The 19,059-nt window shown below is 50.2% G+C and overlaps 1 protein-coding gene across 2 annotated transcripts in view; it reads right to left on the minus strand.

Annotated features, from left to right (window-relative positions):
* Positions 1–19,059, minus strand: part of SLC24A4 (solute carrier family 24 member 4) — a 167,257-nt gene that overhangs the window by 23,122 nt on the left and 125,076 nt on the right. For both annotated transcript variants that reach the window (XM_004739034.3, XM_004739033.3), the window contains exon 12: positions 18,077–18,281. In XM_004739034.3, coding sequence (XP_004739091.1) covers positions 18,077–18,281 — 205 coding nt within the window. The remainder of the gene's footprint in view (positions 1–18,076; positions 18,282–19,059) is intronic.

Below are 19,059 nucleotides of genomic sequence, written 5' to 3' on the forward strand. Positions count from 1 at the left end.
TTCATCCTAGAAACTTCATCAGAAAGACATCTGTCTTCCCAGATCTTTCTCTACGTACCTTTCTGTGCCTTGTAATCCTTGCATAAAGAGCAGAAGGGCTTCCTGCTTGATTGCCCCAAATTCCTGGCTCTTCCCTTATCAGCGCACACCTTACCCCATCTAGGCAGTGAGGGCTCTCCACAATTGACCTAAAACTCCATATATGTGGGAAGAATCCACTTCAGGAAATTGCAACCCTGAACACTTAAAATCTCAGGAGCATCTTTGGAGATACATACAAATGCCACAGTGGGAAGATTGTTTTCTTATTTTCAGACACAAACTTGTGTTGTTTTTGTCTGGTACAAGATTCACATCTGGTTTGGACATCTCCCCGGGATCTGGCCCCACCCGACTGGCAAGCCTCAGGGCCCACCGTTGTTCTCCATAAAACAGTGCTCTATCAGACCTGTGTTGCTGCTGTGTTGTTCAACCACTGGATGCCATCCATTAATGGACTGTGAGAGCAATTAAGCGGATGGCAACCAGCATTTCTTTAAAAGAAGTAAATAGCAGAGTTACGGTATACAGTAAGAATGAAATATCATCTTACGAGACTCCAGTTATATTTGACAGATATCTGTGTGTAAACTAGCTATTGCCGCAGATCATGGTCAAAATAGGGCTCATGCTATGCCCCCCACCCCCGTATCTGCAGCCTCCCCATTGTTCTGACTCTTCTAGAAAACTTTTCCTCATTAACTCAGTCCATGGTGATCTCTCTCTTCTGTAACTGCTTTGAATTGTAAGAGTATTTATTGAATATTGAAACCAGTGAAGCTGACCTATGGCTTCACTGCCCAAGTCCCCCACCTACACTTTTTGGGACAAGGTGCCAACGCAGCTGGTGACAGCTTCGGATGACTTCTGCACTCGTCTGGAGCATATGATTAGCAGGAGGTGACACACTGTCCTATTTGCTAACAACCTGCACTGTGTTCAGCACTTTATTTACTGTTTTGTTCCCTGATAGCTGGGTAGGCTGAAATGCAGTGATTAAAGGCCAGAGACCAGACAGGCAGCGGGCAAAGCTCTGGAATCCGACATGGGGGTCCGATCCTGCTGGGTAACTCATGAGCTATGGGTCACAGGGCAAGCAGTCCCCCAAACCTCTTTTTCTTACCTTAGAATGGGGGTGATGATAGCAAATTGGGGGCTTGGGGACCAGACGCTCTCAGTGTACACCTCATCATTCCTATTTGGGCAACTAATATGGAGCCAGTTCCGGATACTTTAGGGAGCTATCAGACCATGGCTTTCAGTGTTGGCTTGGGTGGTACAGTCTCGTGGATGAGTGTTGAAGCCAGAATTTGAGCTGCTCATAGGCAGGGACCTGCTAGATCCTTACATGCTTCTGCCTTCAGCAGAGCCCCAGTACATGTGAAATGAATGGGAGGCCAAGGACGAGGACAAGAATAGGAAAAGGCCATCAGAAATAAAAACGAATTTAGAAATACCTCACATAGCAGGAGTGAGAATTCCCACTTGAAAGCCTATTCCCAGGAGAGGATTTCTCTCGATCACGCTCAGGAAATGAGAAATTTCCTGAACTTCTCCAAGAGAACAGAACACATCATGAGGATGTGTTACTGGAGTAGAAACAGAGAACCCAGTCGCACCTGCCTGGGGAAAGGAGGTGCCAATATCCTGGAACCACCTCCCTAGGTCTTGCTGGGTGGCTGGGCATGGGAGTTCGGATTCGGTGAGATTCCTGAGACAACTGTGGGAGTGATCCCAATCACGGGGCTATTTTCTGCCAGCCATGTGTGTGCCCTGCCTATGACTGACCCAGGGGTGGTTCCAATCACACTGAGTTACCACGGTCTGTTTCTCAAGACACTGAACTTGGGACTGACGGCAATGAACATGGCGGAATTGTGAAGCGAGGACAGGACAGGCAGAGGAAGCGGGTCTGAGGGGCAAAGGTTTACATAGGGATGAGGAAGAGGACAGGGAGAGAGGGGGTCAGGCTGACCCTGTGTTTCCTGGCTCTGCTTTGTCCTGAGACCCGCCTGCACCAACTCCAGGAAACACCTGTGTACCTTTCTCATAAAATCTCCTTTCCTGCTCAACTGAGCCCTAGCTCACTTATTACTTGCAACCGAAGTGTCTTAAGCAATAGAGTTACGAAGACAGGAACCACCCCGCCGTGGGAGGGGCTTCTCTTCAGGCCGGAAGCATCTTGCTCCCTGTTTTAATTCTGTGCTCACCACACAACCTCCTGCCCCAGGATGTGGTCTCCTGACATGTCCACCAGGCTGGGCCCCAGCCTTCTCAACTGACAAGTGAGAGAATGAGACTAGATCATTGGTTCTGATTCTCCCTGACTATCCACATCACCTGGGGTGCGGGCAGGGGTGGGTGGAGTTGCTAACGGATTCCTGAGTCCTACCAAGATTCTTTAATGTCTCCAAGTTCTAATACATATTATCTTACCAAACCAACGCTTAGTGTGTTGTAAAAAGCATCTAACGTTGATTTTAATTAGGTATAGTAAGATACACAAAAGCAATAAGCATGAAAAGAAGTTTCATAGTCACAGATCCCTAGAAACAAGGGGCAAGGTATGTCATGCTGAGTCACAGGGAGAAGCACGAAGGTTGGTCAGGAAGCAGGAGCAGGAGGAAAGCATGGGCAGGAACATTTATTGTGATTTCCATAGGAAAAGATAAGGCACAGCAGGAAGGCTTCAGATTGGCTAGTGTGAATCATTTCAGCAGGCTCTGGGGTGTAGAGGCCATCTCTAGTTACCTGGTACTTGACCCTGGGGTGATGGGGGGCAGAGGAAAACTGCCTCCTGCAGCGGGAGAGGCAGACAGAGGAGGTGGCTCAGAGTACTGGCATCTGGACTGGTTAGTCTGCTTTGATTGGGTTGTGCTCCTGGATGAGTAGTTGGTGATCTCTAAAAGTTGGCAGGTCTGAGCATGTCTGGGTTGTACTGGGCATGCGCTGCTCATTCTGGCCAGCATTCACTCCTCTACCGGTAACAGCAAGCTAACGTTCCTTTCAGGAGCCAACCCTCCATCCCGCATCAGTCTACATGGCTTGAGGGCTGACTGACTCCACCCCTTAGCTCTTGGGGTGTGGGTTGAGCACGACTAATCATGTATCCCGTAAATACTTGGTGTGTGCCTACTCTGGGCTAGGCACTATTCTAGGTACTGGGACTCCAACAGTGAACAATGCTTTCCACTAGGAGGTTTACATAGGTTTGGGGCTGGGCGCATGACTAGAGTGTCAACCCTGGGGATTTTGCTGGTAATATCTTCCTCTAATATCCATTGTCCCTTTCTTATTAGAGGAACCTTATTGTGCTGGTAATAGTCCTTTTTCAGCTAAACATCTTAATTTCCTAGGCTTCCTTGCAGGTAGGAGTGGTCACAGCTCTTACAAAGAGGTGTACTTGGAAGTCTATATGGTGGAGCTTCCAGGAAGGTGAATATTTTTGTGATAAGAGACAAGCTTTAGGAGACACTGGGTAGCTCAGGTCATGACCCTTGGGTCCTGGAACTGAGCCCTGTGTTGGGCTCCCTGCTCATCGCGGAGCCTGTTTTCCCTCTCCCTCCCCGCTGCTCCTTCACTCCCTACTCAGGTTCCTGCTCTTGCTCTCTCAAATAAATGAAATCTTTAAAAAGAGGCAAGCTTTAGTGACATGTGTCTCTCGCCCTTTGCCTCTTCTCTCTGCTCCCGGCTGGAACACAGGCACACCAGAGGGGCAGGCCCAACTGGCAACCTTGAAGACAAAAGCCACCCACTAAGGATGGAGGAACAGAAATGGATACTGGGTGAAGGATAGAGCTGCAAGACTCCTTAATTTCAGGACACCTTATGAGGTAACAAAAAATTCCTCAAAGCAAATGTCCTGTCACTGAATTTTCAGTCCCATGCAGCTTAATTCAATCCTTAACTCAGAGGCACCACCTGTGCTTTGAATTAACCCAATGGGATGGAAGTCTGGATGGCTGGTGGCCATCTTTGCAAGCCGTGCAAGGATAAAGCCAGCCCAGGGAAAGCACAGCTGAGAGACGGACAGTATCTTGAAACCACCGGAGCCCCAGGTTCAGCTCTGCCTGAAGGTAGATTCTCCTAGGGAACTTGCCACAGTGGGCTTTTTTGGCTTAAACCAGCCTGAATTGGGTTTCTCTAACATTAAAAGAGTGTGGACTGGGCCACCTGGGTGGCTCAGTCAGTTGAGCATCCGACTCCTGATTTTGGCTCAGGTCACAATCTCAGGGTCATGGGATTGAGCCCCGCATCAGGCTCCACGCAGGGTGTGGAGCCTGATTAAGATTCTCTTTTCCTCTCTCTCTGTCTCCCTCTCCCCCCCCCCCCCCCCACCACAGCATGCATGTGCCCTCTTTAAAAAAAAAGTCTGGACTAACTCATGGGTGAAAGGAGTTTGGGGATGGGTGGGTAGCAACAAGGCTCAGGACAGTGTCGACACCCAAGACATCTCCCCCACCACCAGGAGTCCCTGCTGGCTCCCACTGCCTTTCCTTCAAGTGTAATGTCAGGGACATCTGAGAGATGCTCCCCATGGACTCCAATCGATTTACAAACAAAAGCAAGAGAAGGGCTGTGTCATTTGTGTCACTCAGCTCTCAGGTTTTCCTTTTGAATTCGGTAGAAAATTACAATATAATGATGTGGGGAAAAAACCTTTCAAACCAATGGTAACAAAACAGATGGCTAATCATACTGGAGGCAAAAATTAAGAATGGATGAGGTTGTTGATGGATAACTACAAACAAATGAATTGGAACAGTGTACTAGGCACTCTACCTAAGGGAGTGGTTAATTCGTGGGATGTGGGGCTGTGTCACTGTGTGATCAAGATATATACATGAACCCTGGAACGAGGAGTGTCTTCAAGATCTAGGGACTATAGCTCTAGACCAATGGTCCTCAAACGTGAGTTTAAATCTGAATTCCCTGAGGAGCTCATCAGGTGCCACCCTCCCCCACCTCCAGAGCTAATGGTTTGGCTGGTCTGGAATTGGAGCCCAAGAATTTCCATTTCTAACAAGATTCTACGTACTGCTGCTTGTGCTTGGACCACACTTTGGGCAGCACCCCTTCTGGTCAGTTCTATATGTAAAAGCAAGTGAGATACAGTTAACATTAAAAATTCACCCACTTAAATGGATAATTAGTGGGTCTTCATATATTACAAAGCTGTGTAGCCCATCACCGCTATGTGATTCCTACGTGCTTTTCATCACCTCCAAAAGAAAATCTGTTCTCATGGGCAAGTCTTCCCCATTCCCCTCCTCTCTCAAACTCTGGCAACCACTAACCTGTATGTAGCAGATTTACCTATTTTAAACATTCCATATAAATGGAATTATAGTACATAGGCTTCTGCATCTGCCTTTCACTTATGTATGTTTTCAAAGTTCATCCATGTGGCAGCAAAGGGCAGTATTTCTTTCCTTTGTATGGATGAATAATGTTGCATTATATAGACACACTTACCAGTTTGCTTCCCCGTTCATCATTCCATGGGATTTTGGATTATGCCTATTTCTTGGCTACAATTGATGCTATGAACATTCATGTGTGAGTTTTCGTGTGGACATAGGTTTTCATTTCTCCTGGGCATATAGCTAGGGGTGGAATTGCTGCCTCATAGAGTGATTCTACATTTAACTCTTTGAGGAACCGACAGTTTGTTTCCCAAGAAGCATACCATTTTACATTTCCAACAGCAACATTTGAAGTTTCCAAGAGGTCCAAATCCTCGCCAATACATTGCTGTCTTTTTCAAATCGAGCCATTCTAGTGAAGTGGTAACTCACTGTGGTTTTGATTTGCATTTTCCTGATGACTAATAATGTTAAGGATCTTCTAACATGGACTTACTACTCGTGTATCTTCTTTAGATAATGGTCTATTCAAATCTTCTACCCATTTTTGAAATTAGTCTTTTCAGTGTTGAGTTCCAAGAGTTCTGTATGTATTCAGGAGACTAGATCCTTATCAGAAACACAATTTACAAATGGTTCATTTCATTCTATGAGTTGTCTTTTCACGTTCGATGTCCTATAAATCACAAAAGTTTTAATGAAGTGCAATTTACGCTTTCCTTCCGGCTACTTATGATTTTGTTATATTTAAGACTCCATGGTCTAATCCAAACTCATGAATGTTTTCCTCTAAGAGTTTCACATTTTTAGCTAATACCTTTAGGTCTCTATTTTGTATTGAATTATCTTTTGTATACAGTGTGTTTGGGATCCAGATTTTTTTTTTTTTTAATGTGGCAATCATTTTCCTAGCACCATTTGTTGAAAAGTCTGTTCTTTCCCCATCAAATGGTCTTGGTATCCTTGTCAAAAATTATTTGACCTTATGTGTATGGGTATACATCAAAAGTCTCAAAGTCTATTCCATTGATCCATAACTTCTACCCTTATTTCCAGTACCAGTCTTGATTACATCTTTGTAGTAGGTTTAAAACTCAGGAAGTGTGAGTCCTTCATCTTTGTTTTTTCTCAAGATTGTTTTGGCTATTCAGGGCCTCCCACATTTCCATATGTACTAGGATTAGCCCAACAATTCTTTCAAAAAAAAAAAAAGTTAGTGATGATTTTGATTGCTGAGAATCTGAAGATCAATTTCGGGACTTGTGTCATTTAAAAGGTTTTTATGTCTTCCTATCCATATACATGGGATGACTTTCCATTTAGATCTTTACTATCTTTCAACAATATTTTGTAGCAGTCAGTGTGCACATCTTGTACTCCCTTTGTTAAATTTATTCCTCGGTATTTTATTCTGTTTGATGCTATTATAAATGAAATTATTTTGATTTTGTTTTCAGGTTAATTGCTCATGTACCAAAATACAACTGAAATTTGTACATTGCTCTTGTATCCTGTAAGGTTAGTCTTACAGTTTTTTGTGGATTCCTTAGAATTTTCTATATGCAAGATGTTATTTATGCATAATTTTATATTTCCTTTCCAATCTGGAGGCTTTTATTTTTTCTCACCTGTTGACCCTGCCTAGAGCCTCCAGCACAATGTTGAAAAGAAGTGGTGAGAGCGACATCTTTGCCCTGTTCCTGGTCTGAAGGGGAAAGCTTTCAGTCTTTTACCACAATGTAGGGTAGTAGATCTTGATGCCCTTTATCACATTAAGGAAGTTTGCTTCTATTCCCAAGTTTGTTGTGGGGTTTTTCATCCAGAAACAGTGTTGGATTTTGTTAGGTGCTTCTTCTCTACTGAGATGATCATGTGGTTTTATTAACAATGTGGTATTGTTTTTCATACATTGAACCAACCCTGCATTCCCAGCATAAGTTTCACTTGGTTAACTACATTTCATAAAGAGGAAAACAAAGTCCCATGAAAGTTAATGAACTGTGCCAAATCTCACAGAAAATCAGAGGCAGAGCCGCAAACAAACTCTGCTTCCCCAATTGGGGGGTGGGGTGGAGAGGAGGCTCCAGGCTGACCTTTGTGGAGAGGCTGGGGGGCAGGGAAGGTGTGAAGAATGCAGGGGAAGGTGGAGCATTGTCAAGGAGGGATTGATGACTGACTACCTCACCATTACCCAACATGCCTGCCGTACCTCACATCTTGGAGGTGATTTTCACGCTCTCTGTTCTTCATGTCAACTTTTAGGGGACACTGTCCTTATTTTATAGGTAGGAAAACTGAGGTTTGATGGAATTCAGGGACTTAAACATCTCAGAAAGTGAGAGATGGTGCCAAGACTTGAAGGCGGGTCTTTAAAGTTTAAAAATCCTCAGTCCATGGTGCTGTATTGCTTGCCTGCCCCTGAGTCCCATGATTTCAAGGCCCGAGGAAGTCCTTTTGCTACCTGCCTCCTGGCGAAGGTGTCAACCATCCAACTAGGGCCTCCCGCCCTTAGCTCGTGGCTCTGATGGAAACAGAAAAGTCCTCTTGAGAAAGGGAACCACTGAAGTTTTCTTTTTCCTTGGGGCAAACGAACTTCCAAATAATTTTTAGTTTTTAGTACATTTTTGTTTTATCCTGAAATTTAGACTTATCATTAAATGGATTGCTTCCTGAAGGGCACAGCAGTTCCATGGTTAGCTGTAGCTAGATTGCCAGGTTCAAACCCCAGCTGTGGCTTATGCTACCTGTGTGAACTTGGGAAAGTACTGAGCCTCTCTGTATCTGTTTTCTCATCTGTAAAATGGGTGAGAACAATGGTTTCTGCCTTGCAGGAACTGAAATAAAACTGAAAATGAGCCAACACACATGATGTGTTTATGATAACACCTGGTGCACAGTAAACACTAAATGTTAACTATTGTTGATGTTAACGACCACATTAACTTCCACTTCACAGGGACTCTTGTCAAGCACTGGCTTGGGGGTTTTATAGGAACAGTCTCAGAGAGGTTAAGGCCGTGTGCCCAAAGTCACACAGCGAGGAACTGGCAGACCTAGAAGTCCAACACCAAAGCCTTGTAAGGACCCACTCCTGAATTCTGGGGGGTGGGTTTTGATCCAGAGGGCACTAGAGGGGTGAGCAGAGGCCCCATGGGCAGCAGATGAGGTCAGGACTACAGTCATGCTGAGACGCCAGGCTGAGGCTTGGGAGGGAGGGGAAGAATGGAATGGAGGATGAGAAAGCACAAACTAAGCTTCAGCCAAGTCAGAGGCAGGCCCCACTCAAGGCTGACATGGAAATGCAGGCAGGGCTGGGCACACAGGGACTCAAGGTCTAGGGAAATGTATCTGGCAGTCTAGGGTAGAGGTCTGCAGGGCTCATGGGGTCTGTGAAAGGCCTTCTCCAAGGGAGAGGCCTTCAGTCAGGGACCACAGTTTGGCCACTAGGACCCTATTCCTGGCCCCACCCCCACAGAAGCAGCTGCTTTTATGGGGAAGAGGGCAGATCTGATCTGCAGATCAAGAGCTCCCAGGCCATAGAGAAGTGGGGCTGAGCAATCTGGGCTGGTGCAGGTCCCTGGGTGATGGTCCTATGTCCCCCACCGAGCTCTGTGGAGGCTCCATGTCCAGCTCAGACCGGATGTAATGGGTCCCAAAGCTGGAAGGTCGTCTGGGGTTGGTGCGTCAATGCCCTCATTCTGAAGACCCCAAGTTACAGCCAGCTCTGGGCCTCACTTCCGGGATCTCAGGGCATCCAGCAGAAAGAGCTCTTCTCCCCGCCACTTGTCACTGTGTGTCAGTGGGTGGATGGTCAGCCTCTCTGAGCCTCTTCTGTGGGATGGTGGGGAGCCGCACCCCCTCACCCACCTCCAGGAACTGTGGGGAGACCAAAGGAAGACCAAAGGAAAGCAGAAAGTACAGAGCTTACTGCCCAGCCTCTGAGGGCCTTGCTGAATTTGGAGGCCCTGGGAAGCGTGAAATTAGAGACCGCTAATCCCAGAAATACTGAGAAATAACACTCACTGGCTCTCACGCCTGCCGACATGCCCTCTAGCCTTAAACATTCCACAAAGCCTGCAATGACAGGGTGGGGTGGTTGGGTTCCTGCTGTCGGAAAACCATGCAGACCCAGCCACTGGCCACCTCCCTCCCCTTCCTTCCTGCCACCCCTGGCATCCTAGAGCCTACATGCTAGCTTAGTGGAGGGCCCTCTCGGCCAAAGTCAATGGTGGCACCAAAGGACAGCACTTCGGAACTGGGCAGACTTGGAGCCAGCCCCAGCCATGGCACCTACCCATCTGAGTCTTAGTTTGTTCATTTGGGAAACGGGGACCAACACCAGCCACCCCGTAGGTCATGCTGAGCCGGCCCTCAGCTCCCATGCCAACCTCCCTCTTCTGGTGTCTGCAGACGCGTCTCCCAGGTCCCCTTGCAGCTCCAGGTCTGGACTCAAAAAAGTCCCCCTCAGGGGCGCCTGGGTGGCTCAGTGGGTTAAGCCGCTGCCTTTGGCTCAGGTCATGATCTCAGGGTCCTGGGATCGAGTCCTGCATCGGGCTCTCTGCTCAGCAGGGAGCCTGCTTCCTCCTCTCTCTCTGCCTGCCTCTCTGCCTACTTGTGATCTCTGTCTGTCAAATAAATAAATAAAACCTTTAAAAAAAAAAAAAAGTCCCCCTCAAATCTGAGAAGAATGGAGGTGGGGTGAGGTTGCCTTTCAGCTGTTCTAGATGACTCCTATCTAGCAGGGTCCCTGGATACTGGGATTTGCCACGGGGCGGGGGGGTAGTCTGAGCCCAGGCACTACCTGTGTGGATATCCAAAGGTCTGGCCACCAACCCTGTGCCCTGTTTGTGCTGCTGTGGGGGCTGAGACCCAGCTGTGGCAACAGCCTCCTGACCCCTGGATCGCAGCTCTGACAGGGAGACCTGGAACTCATGGTTCCGCGGTGTCCTGGTTCACACTGCCCTGATTCTGATGTGGCAGCCATAGAAGCAGGTGTGGTGGGGAGGCTCTGGGGTCTCCTGGTGCCCAGACTAAATAAAGTGTCCTTCCCATGATCACATAAGGCACCTACATCTCTGTATTTTTGTTTTCCTCTGTCTCAGATGGGCTACACCCTGCATCTCCTGATAACGCGAGAGGCAGCAGTCATGGGTCCCACAAGGGATGCGGGCGCGCATGTGCGCAGATGGTCCTCCCTCAGAGCTACCTTCTTAGGGGCCACAATGCCTCGTTGGCTAGCACAGTGAATGGAATGGGGCCAGCCACCTGGCTTCTGGGCACATGGCATTCTCTCTTGCTCTCCAGACCCTGGAATTCAGATGCGGCACCAATAAGCTAAGGTAGGGGGGTTGGGACAGTCATAGGCCACTCTGGGGTCCACACGAGGCCACAGTCTGCCATGTGTTCTGACTGAATCTGCGAAAGCCAGTCTGACAGGCATCTGTGGAGAAATGAAGACCAGGACCAGGAAGAGTCCTGACACCCCCCCAGAAACCCCACATCCTGTCCCTGGAGGCCTCCAGCTGTTTCTGTGCCCTGGGATCCATGACACATCCCTATAGCCTTACTGTCCAAAAAAGGTCCCCCTGTATCTTGTGGGAACTTGTGTGGTCTTTGTGTTGCCAGCACGTGAAGAGACTCTGGGACCCCAGAACAGGACAGGTCTGGGTTCCTTCACCCCCACACTCCCAGCATGCACCATGCTGGCTTGGCGGCAGGGACCCCATAGAGCAGCATCTGGGGTAGATAGCCTGGATGCCTGGTTCTTTCTGGTCTAGGCTGCCCCTTGGGAAAGCCCGTGCCCCCTCTCTGGGACTCGGCTTCCCACTCTATAGAAGGAGGTGGCAGGTCTTTAATTCCCACCCTCGCTTCAGATCCTAGTGTTCAGATACCGTTTGTCACGAACCACAGGGACCTGGAGGAAAATGGTTTCCACTTAGATTAAAAAAAAAAAAAATTCAGCTTCTTTCTTCACTATGTTCTATTATGTTTTTTCTAAACCACATAGCCAGAAAGTGAAAATGATCCAAATGTCTAGCAACAGATGGGTATCCATACAAGGGATTAGTCAGCCACACAGAAGAACGACGTACCAACACAGGCTACCACACAGATAAACCTTGAAAAGATCCTGAGGAAAAGCAGCCAGTCACAAAAGGCCACCTACGACACGATTCCATTCCTACGAAATGTCCAGGCAGATAAATCCGAAGGGACAGAACAGCGGTTGCCAGGAGATGGGGGGATGTGGGGGAGGGATGGGGTTGGTTGCTCGGGGGGGAGGGGTGCTAGAGAGCGGCTAGAGTTGATGTGATGGTTACACAGCTCCGGGCATCTCCTAAAACCCACCCATTGTATACTTTAAAGGCGCAAGCACTAGGGCAAGTGAATTCTAGATCAACAACGCTGTTATAGGGTAGGAATCGCGTGCCTAGCACAACGAGCAACATGCGGAATTGCTGAATCATCGTATGACACACCAGAAACGAACACCTCATATTAATTACACTGGAGTTAAAATGTAAAAAAAAAAAAAAGTTGTTACATGAAAAAAACAAACAAACAAAATGCTCTGCCAGTGTTCGTTCTGATCGGGCTGTGAACTGACAGCTCAGCAAGGGCAAGGACGCTCCCTTGAAATCCTGACTTTGACCTATGAGACCTCTTCTCTGGTGGCTCCGGAGATGAGGCAAGAAGGCGAAGCTTTCCGCCCTGTAGAGCCGCAGCCTCTGGGGGCCTGGGACAGACGGGCATCGTGTCTGGACCGTCACATGTACACGAGCCCACGGCACCTGGTTTCTCCGCCGCATTCACAGATGGGCTGAGGGGCTCCGAGGTGAGAACGTGCCCACTTTCTAGGGCTTTCTAGACTTTCTAGAGCTCTATTTTGGCAGCACCCCCCACCTCCGCCCCCTCCGAGTTTAAAGAGGCCAAACAGACCACTCTCATCTCACCTGGGACAGCCTGCTCTGGTGCCACATAGAAGCAGGGAAGATGGCCTGGCATGGGAGAATAAGCCCTAAAAACATCCCCAGGTTTCCAGATTGCCTGTGCTGAATGTTATTCTGATAAAGGAAGAGAAGGTAGAGCCATGCCATCCAAGGCCCGAGGTGGGCACGTGTGAGGTCCACAACACTTTACGCCCCCCACACACATCGTTTGGCAGTCCCCTGGCTGGACTACAGTGCTGGCCCCTGAGCACGTCTGCCGTGAGAATGCCAGTGTGCAGATGGTGGTCTGCCCCTTCTGCCCGGATGCCCTTGGCAATGACACCTGTCTGTGCCTCCGTTCCTTCACATGGGAAATCGGGGGCATGGCACCCGCCTTCTAGGGTGTCCTGTAGACTATGGTGGGTGGCTATGTGAAAAGCCCCCTGCCTGGCCCATAGTAGGTGATCGGTAAGTTTTACCTCCTGTTCAAGCCCCTCCAAGGGTGTAGACTTTGGAGAAATGCACATTCATGACAGTCTCTCCACTGACAGGAGCTGCACAGCCTCGCAGATCCCGGATGCATATACCTGAGGTCACCTGCCAGCTGCCGGACAGCCCAGGGGCTCACGGTCTGGGACTCTGCTCCCCAGTGGGCCAGCCTGTGATGGTGTTCACAGCTCGGGGAGCACAGGGTGGAAGAGGGGATCCCCCCACTCAATGGCCGTGTGACTTAGGAAGTCACTCAGCCTCTCAGGGCCTCAGTTTCCCTCTGCAAAATGGAGCTAAAGATGATGCCTCATCTAAAGGGTGCTGTGAGGAAAAATAAAATGCTCAGCGCACACAGGTGGAACCACACAGCAGGGCTGCACACCCGGACCCCTCCCCTCCTCGTAGGTGCTGGGTGACGGCGTGAGTGGCTCAGCGTCTCTGCCCCCTCCTTCCTTCTCTGCAGAATGGAGAACATCATCCCCACCTCATGGGAAGATTCAATGAAAGCAAAAGCACATAAAGCTCTTAGGACAGGGCACAGCACCCAAAAGTCCCCAGAGAGCCCTATAAGGATTCCAGGTCTGACCTACAGCAAGTGCCCAGAGCCATCACAACAGTGGCAGACGTGAAGGCCAGCATCCCCGCACAGGATGGGATTCCCTTACACGTCGGCAGGCAGAAGAGAGGAGTCCCGTTGACCCCCTGAGCTAGTCAACCCACAAATCAGCCACAAAACAACCTGCACTATGGATTTTCCCTGGCCAGGCTGGGACTCGGGGTCTCCAGCTGGCAACCTCAGAGCTGTTCCCTGGGGTTGCAGACCGCAGTTTCCGTGGGAGAAGAAGCTTCTCCCTGCTTGCTTCTTCCCTAGGCAATGGCTGGCCTGGGGAAGCCTAATTACCAGCCTCTGCGGCCCAGAGTGGGAAGAGCAGGCGGCCCTCGGTGTCCAGCAGGCCAGGTGAGTGCCAGGGCTGGGCTGCTGCTGAATGTCCCTGGGTTACAGTCCACATCCCCGTGATCCTGCGTGCAGGTGTCAGAGCCCGGGGGCCACAGGCTGGGGCCATCTCTTCCACCTGTCCGCTGTTTTGGAAAGGAAGACGAATCGTGACGTGCATCCTGTAGTGACCTGCCTGCATTTATCCAGCACATCTGCAAGCTGGCCAAGGATGGGGACCATGGCTGTCCTGTTCCCACCCATATTCCCAAAGCCCACAGTGGTCTCGTACCCAAGTAGTTCCTGCAAAGAGGGATCTTATTGGCAAAGTGCCCAGAGGTGGGTACCTGGCACACAGCAGATGCTCCTGGACCTTCAGGATGACCATGGCTCCAGGCCTCCAGGAATCCTGACCTCTGTGACCCTTCTAGAACATAGCTTGTGGTCCAAACAAGGGGAAAGGTGTAAAAAGCCAGATATAACAGAAACCACGTGATTCAAGCCCATAATACAAACAAGCATTTCCCGCACACCTACTATGCATCCATTAGTGCCCAGAGATGGTGGTTAAGTACCTTACACACTACTTAGAGCAACCCTGGGGTATAAGCACTGTTGCCCCAATTGTGGGGCTGAGGCACAGGTTCAGGGACGCAAAGCATTTTTCCAGTGCTTCCTGCCGGGGAGGAGTAGAACCAAAACTTGAACTCAGGACTTCTGGACTCCAGAGCCTGCCTCCCAGGCTGCCCCCGACTCCACAGAAGGACTGTGCACAGAACTGGCAGGCCCCGATTCATCCCGCCGCAGCAGAAAGACTGGCTCCAAGCTGACCAGAGGAATGGCTCCCTCCCTCCTCCCATCCCCACCACTGCTACCACTTTGCTCACCCCTGTGACTCCTTCTGGGGCCCAGTTTAGGGGATGGCTAGATCCCTCTGGCCCATAAGTGCCTCCGGGGCCATTGGCCAGCCTCCGATCAATCGATCAATGCGAGCCCCCCCCCCCCCCCAGAGGTGGTCCAGGGCCTGGTGCCAGACTCACAGACTTTCTCACAGGTGCTGCATCCCACCAAGTTCCCTTAAATCTCTATCCACACCGTTCTCACTTTTCCGTGGCCGCCATGTGGGTCTAAACGGCAAGTCAGAAAGAGGCAAATCAAAAGCCTACAGCCACAGGGCCCCCTCTTCACGCCCCAGTCCTTAAAGAAGGTGAGCAGAGGGAAGAGGAGGAGGAGCAGGAAATAACTCGTGGTTTCCAAGGGCAACACCTGGACATGCATCTGCATCTGCAGGGACACAAAGGGAGGGGGAGCTTTCCATAGGGGCGCAGGAAGCCCGGCCTGTTCCTGAGAGCAAGAGGCAGCAAGCTCGGGGCGGAAGCTCCCAGCATTTGGCTCTGCTCTGAGCTGAGCCCTGGGGAACGTTCTGGAGCCTCTGGCTGGAGGAGGACGGTGGACCAGCTGTTGCAGGAAGCGGGGGGCTGCCAGGCAGGGTCGTGCTCCGGGCCGGAGGACTCACAGGTCCACAGAGCCTGGGAGCTCCCAGGCCCAGCCCTGGCAAGATAAGCAGCCTTTGAAGTCCCCCAACCCACCCCACCCCCAGGGGCTGAGCCCCCCAGACAGAGTCCTGCAGGGAGCTCGACCCCATTTCCCACGGCCACTTGTCTGAGAAGCGCCAGGTCCTCAGGACAAAACCAATGGAGGGACAGCAGGCCTTGGGGTCCACCCAACCCAGTCCTGCTAAACTCAAGGGTGCGAAGAAACGCAGGGGTGAGTGGTCCTGACCCGTGGCTGCCCAGAATGGCATGTCCCTTCTTTGGTTTCCCGCCAAGCCCTGGACAGTGGGCTGCACCCGTTCAAGGGTCCACACAAAGTGGCCGGGGCAGGGTGGTGGCTGGGGCCCCATCAGGCCCCACACCCACCAAGTGGGGACTCTGCCACATACCTCCTGGGACTGGAGAAGACAGCTCACAGCTCGGGAACTCCTCCCCAGAAAGTTTGGCGGGGCCACGGCCGCCTCTCCCTCCACATCCTAGCCCCCGCTGCATCTGGGCTTTGGCCCCTGAGGAACTGAAACCCCGGGGAACCCGCTGCCCCGAGTCCCCATGCTCACCCTGTGTGGACGCGGGAGAGGAAGTGGGCTGCTGGTGTTACAATGAATGGCTAGGGGGGGATTCGGGGTTCCGGACTCCAGGTCTGTGTCTGGACTACTCATGAACACAGAAGTGAAAAATGCTAGGCAGGGCAGGGCCCTGTCCCCGCTTTTCAGACTTGCAGCAGGTTCTGCTCTGGGGGGACACACTGCCGTCCCGGGATCTGGCTGCACAGGAGAAGGACACCCGTTCTTTCAGTGGCCCAGACCTGGCCCAGGGGCCAAGCTCCCACCTAAATAGAGTGTGACCTTTAGCCTACAAGACAAGCTACATGAGCATGACCTCTACTCCCCAAAGTCTTCCAACAGGGGTGCTGACGTGTCAGGGATGTGTCCGACACAGCTCCCCTCGCCCCTCTGGTCGGCAGGGAGGTCCTGGGGCGGGGGGTTGCTGGACCACAGGGCTGGGTCCCTCTGTGACGTCAGTGAGGAGAAAAATGTCACTTTTCCGGTCTGCCCTTCATGTGAAAGAAACCTGGGAGGTACTCACAGGGATCAGCACCTCCTAACCTAGCCAGTTCCCAGGAATCACCCAGAGAAGGTTAGAAAACGCTGATTCCTATGTCCTGTGCCAGTCTTTGAAATGTCCATGTTTCAGAACCAGACCCTGAATTTTCGGAAGTGCCAGGTAGCTGGAAGCAGCGTGCCCCGGAGATTCTGATCGAGGAACCTCGAGGTAGCCCTGTGTTCCCAGATGGAGTCTCTATATTCAGGATGAACCATAATGGCAGAGTATCCTAGCCTGGCTAGGTCCCCCGCCATCTACTTGGGGGCAGGAGTCTTCCCGTAACAGGGGGATAAGGGCCTGGACATCCTCTCTCCCCACAGAGCCATCTCTTAAATTATATGTTCTCTGATCCCGATGCTAAACACAAAAGAATTCTTTTCAGAAAAACATCAGGTTCCAGACTTGAAGATTCTGGAATTCTGCTTCCTCTCGGGATGGTAGGACACCGAGGCAAAAGCTCTGAGACCAGGGCCTTCAGCTCCCACCGAGGACTCAAAGGCCCACACAGAAAGCTGGTTAAAGAGGAAGGTACACTGTGTGTGTCTGGGGTTCCTCTTGCATCTGAACTCACTGCACAGATACCTGCTAATCCCCCTCTCATGTGTCAGGTAGGAGCGAAACAGACAAAGATCCCTGCCCTTTGTGGAGGTGACATTTTAGCTGGGGGAGACACACAAGGGAAAAAAAAAAAAAAAAATATATATATATATATATATATATATATATATATATATATATTTCACTCTGCCTGCCTCTCTGCCTACTTGTGATCTCTCTCACTCTCCATCAAATAAATAAAGAAAATCTTAGAAAAAAAAAAAGGGGGGGGGCACCTGGGTGGCTCAGTGCATTAAGCCTCTGCCTTCGGTGCAGGTCATGATCTCAGGGTCCTGGCCTGCATCGGGCTCCCTGCTCAGCAGGGAGTCTGTTCCCCTCCCCCCACCACCTGCCTCTCTGCCTACTTGTGATCTCTGTCACATAAATAAATAAAATCTTTAAAAATAAATTTCAAACAGCATTGTCAGGGAAGGCCACCCCAAGAAGGTGACATTTAAGCAGGGATCTGAAGCAGGGGAGAGAGCAAGCCCTATGGCCCATGGGGGAAAGTGCATTCCAGCAACAGGCAAGTGCAAAGGTCCTGAGACAGGGCATACAAGTGTGTTCTAAGGAAAGGAAGGGGGCCAGTGTGGCTGGAGGAGAGGGTGCATGAAGGAGAAGAGCAGAAGTTGAGATCAGCAAGGAGCTGGCAGTCAGAGGTCACTAAGCTTCAGAGGTCATACTCCAGTGAGATGGAGGAAGCTGAGGGCTTATACACAGGTAGGAGATATTGTCAAATGGAGAAGGTGTAACTGTCTGTGGGTAATTTCTGGCCTTAGAATATCCTGTCAGTGAATGTTGGGTGGGAGAATCAAACCAGGTCTGTGAAAATAACAGTGGTGGTTGCTTTTTCTTACTACAAAAGAAAGACCAGTTGCCCTGGGCATTTAAATGCAGTCACTAGGGGTTACTGGGGTTCCCTATGTCTCTAGCTGACCTGCTGTCTGGCACATGCCAGTGACCTAATGTCAACCCATCGCACAGCCTTCCCCAGCCCTTGTGGGTCCAGGTCTCTGACCTGAAGACCTCAGCTTAGCCCGAGGGCCCCGTGCCCCTGGAACTCACCGGGCATGGAGAAGGGGGACAGGAAGGCAGACTCAATTGGCTCCGGCTCTGGAGGAGGCGGTGGCGGTGGGGGCTGCGGCTCCTGTTCCCGCGGCGGGTCGCTGGGGTTTTCCACGGGAACATTCCCATTTTCAATGTTTTCGTGTCTCCCATTCTGAAGTGGCTTGCTATTGGCACCGTTTGCTGAGTTGATCAGTCTCTGCCGCTGTGTGGACAGGAGGCAAGTCAGATGCCAAGACATGGGATGAAGTGTTCCATGGTGGTTTGTTCCTTATAGACGCATAGCCCTGAACGGCTTCTGGAATGCCATCCCTGTGCTCCCTGAGAAATGGTCCAAGAACCTCAGGCTCCATCTCAGTTTGCTCGTTTGCGGATGGACTGATGCTGGGAAAGCCTTTGGGGCCTGGGCAGAACGTGGGCCTCCCCTTCTTAATGCCAACCAGACCACCTAGCCCCTGACTCTGGAAGACAATGACCATTCCAGATCCTTGACTGGACATTTATAAGCTGCCTGAAGATAGCCACAGGAAACGTCCCACATCATTTTTTTTTTTAATGTTTAATTTTTTTCAGGTCTGTTGTGCAAAAAGATACTCAAATGAAGCATATAGCTCAATGATGTTCTCCTTCAAGGTGTGGACCATTTCCAGCCCCACAGAAGAGTCCCTCAGGCACCTCCCTGGTTTATATGCCCCTTCTCTCCAGAGGTAACCAAGGTAACTGCTATTCTGACTTTTATAAACATCAGTTTGCTTCTCCTGAACTTGAACTTCATATAAATGGATTCAAATAATTCGTATTATTCTATGTGTGGCTTCTTCCACTCAATATCTGTAAAATTCATTCGTGGTGTTGCCTGACTGAGTAGCTATTTTTCATGGCTGTTGACTATTCCACTGTATGAATAACCCATGATGCATTGCGTAGTTTCCCTTCTTTTGTTCTTAGGTTCTTATGAAGAACATGGCTATGAACATTTGTGC

The sequence above is a fragment of the Mustela putorius genome, unplaced genomic scaffold (assembly GCF_011764305.1).
Source record: "Mustela putorius furo isolate JIRA1106 unplaced genomic scaffold, ASM1176430v1.1 tig00000129_pilon_pilon_pilon, whole genome shotgun sequence".
Classification (NCBI taxonomy): domain Eukaryota; kingdom Metazoa; phylum Chordata; class Mammalia; order Carnivora; family Mustelidae; genus Mustela; species Mustela putorius.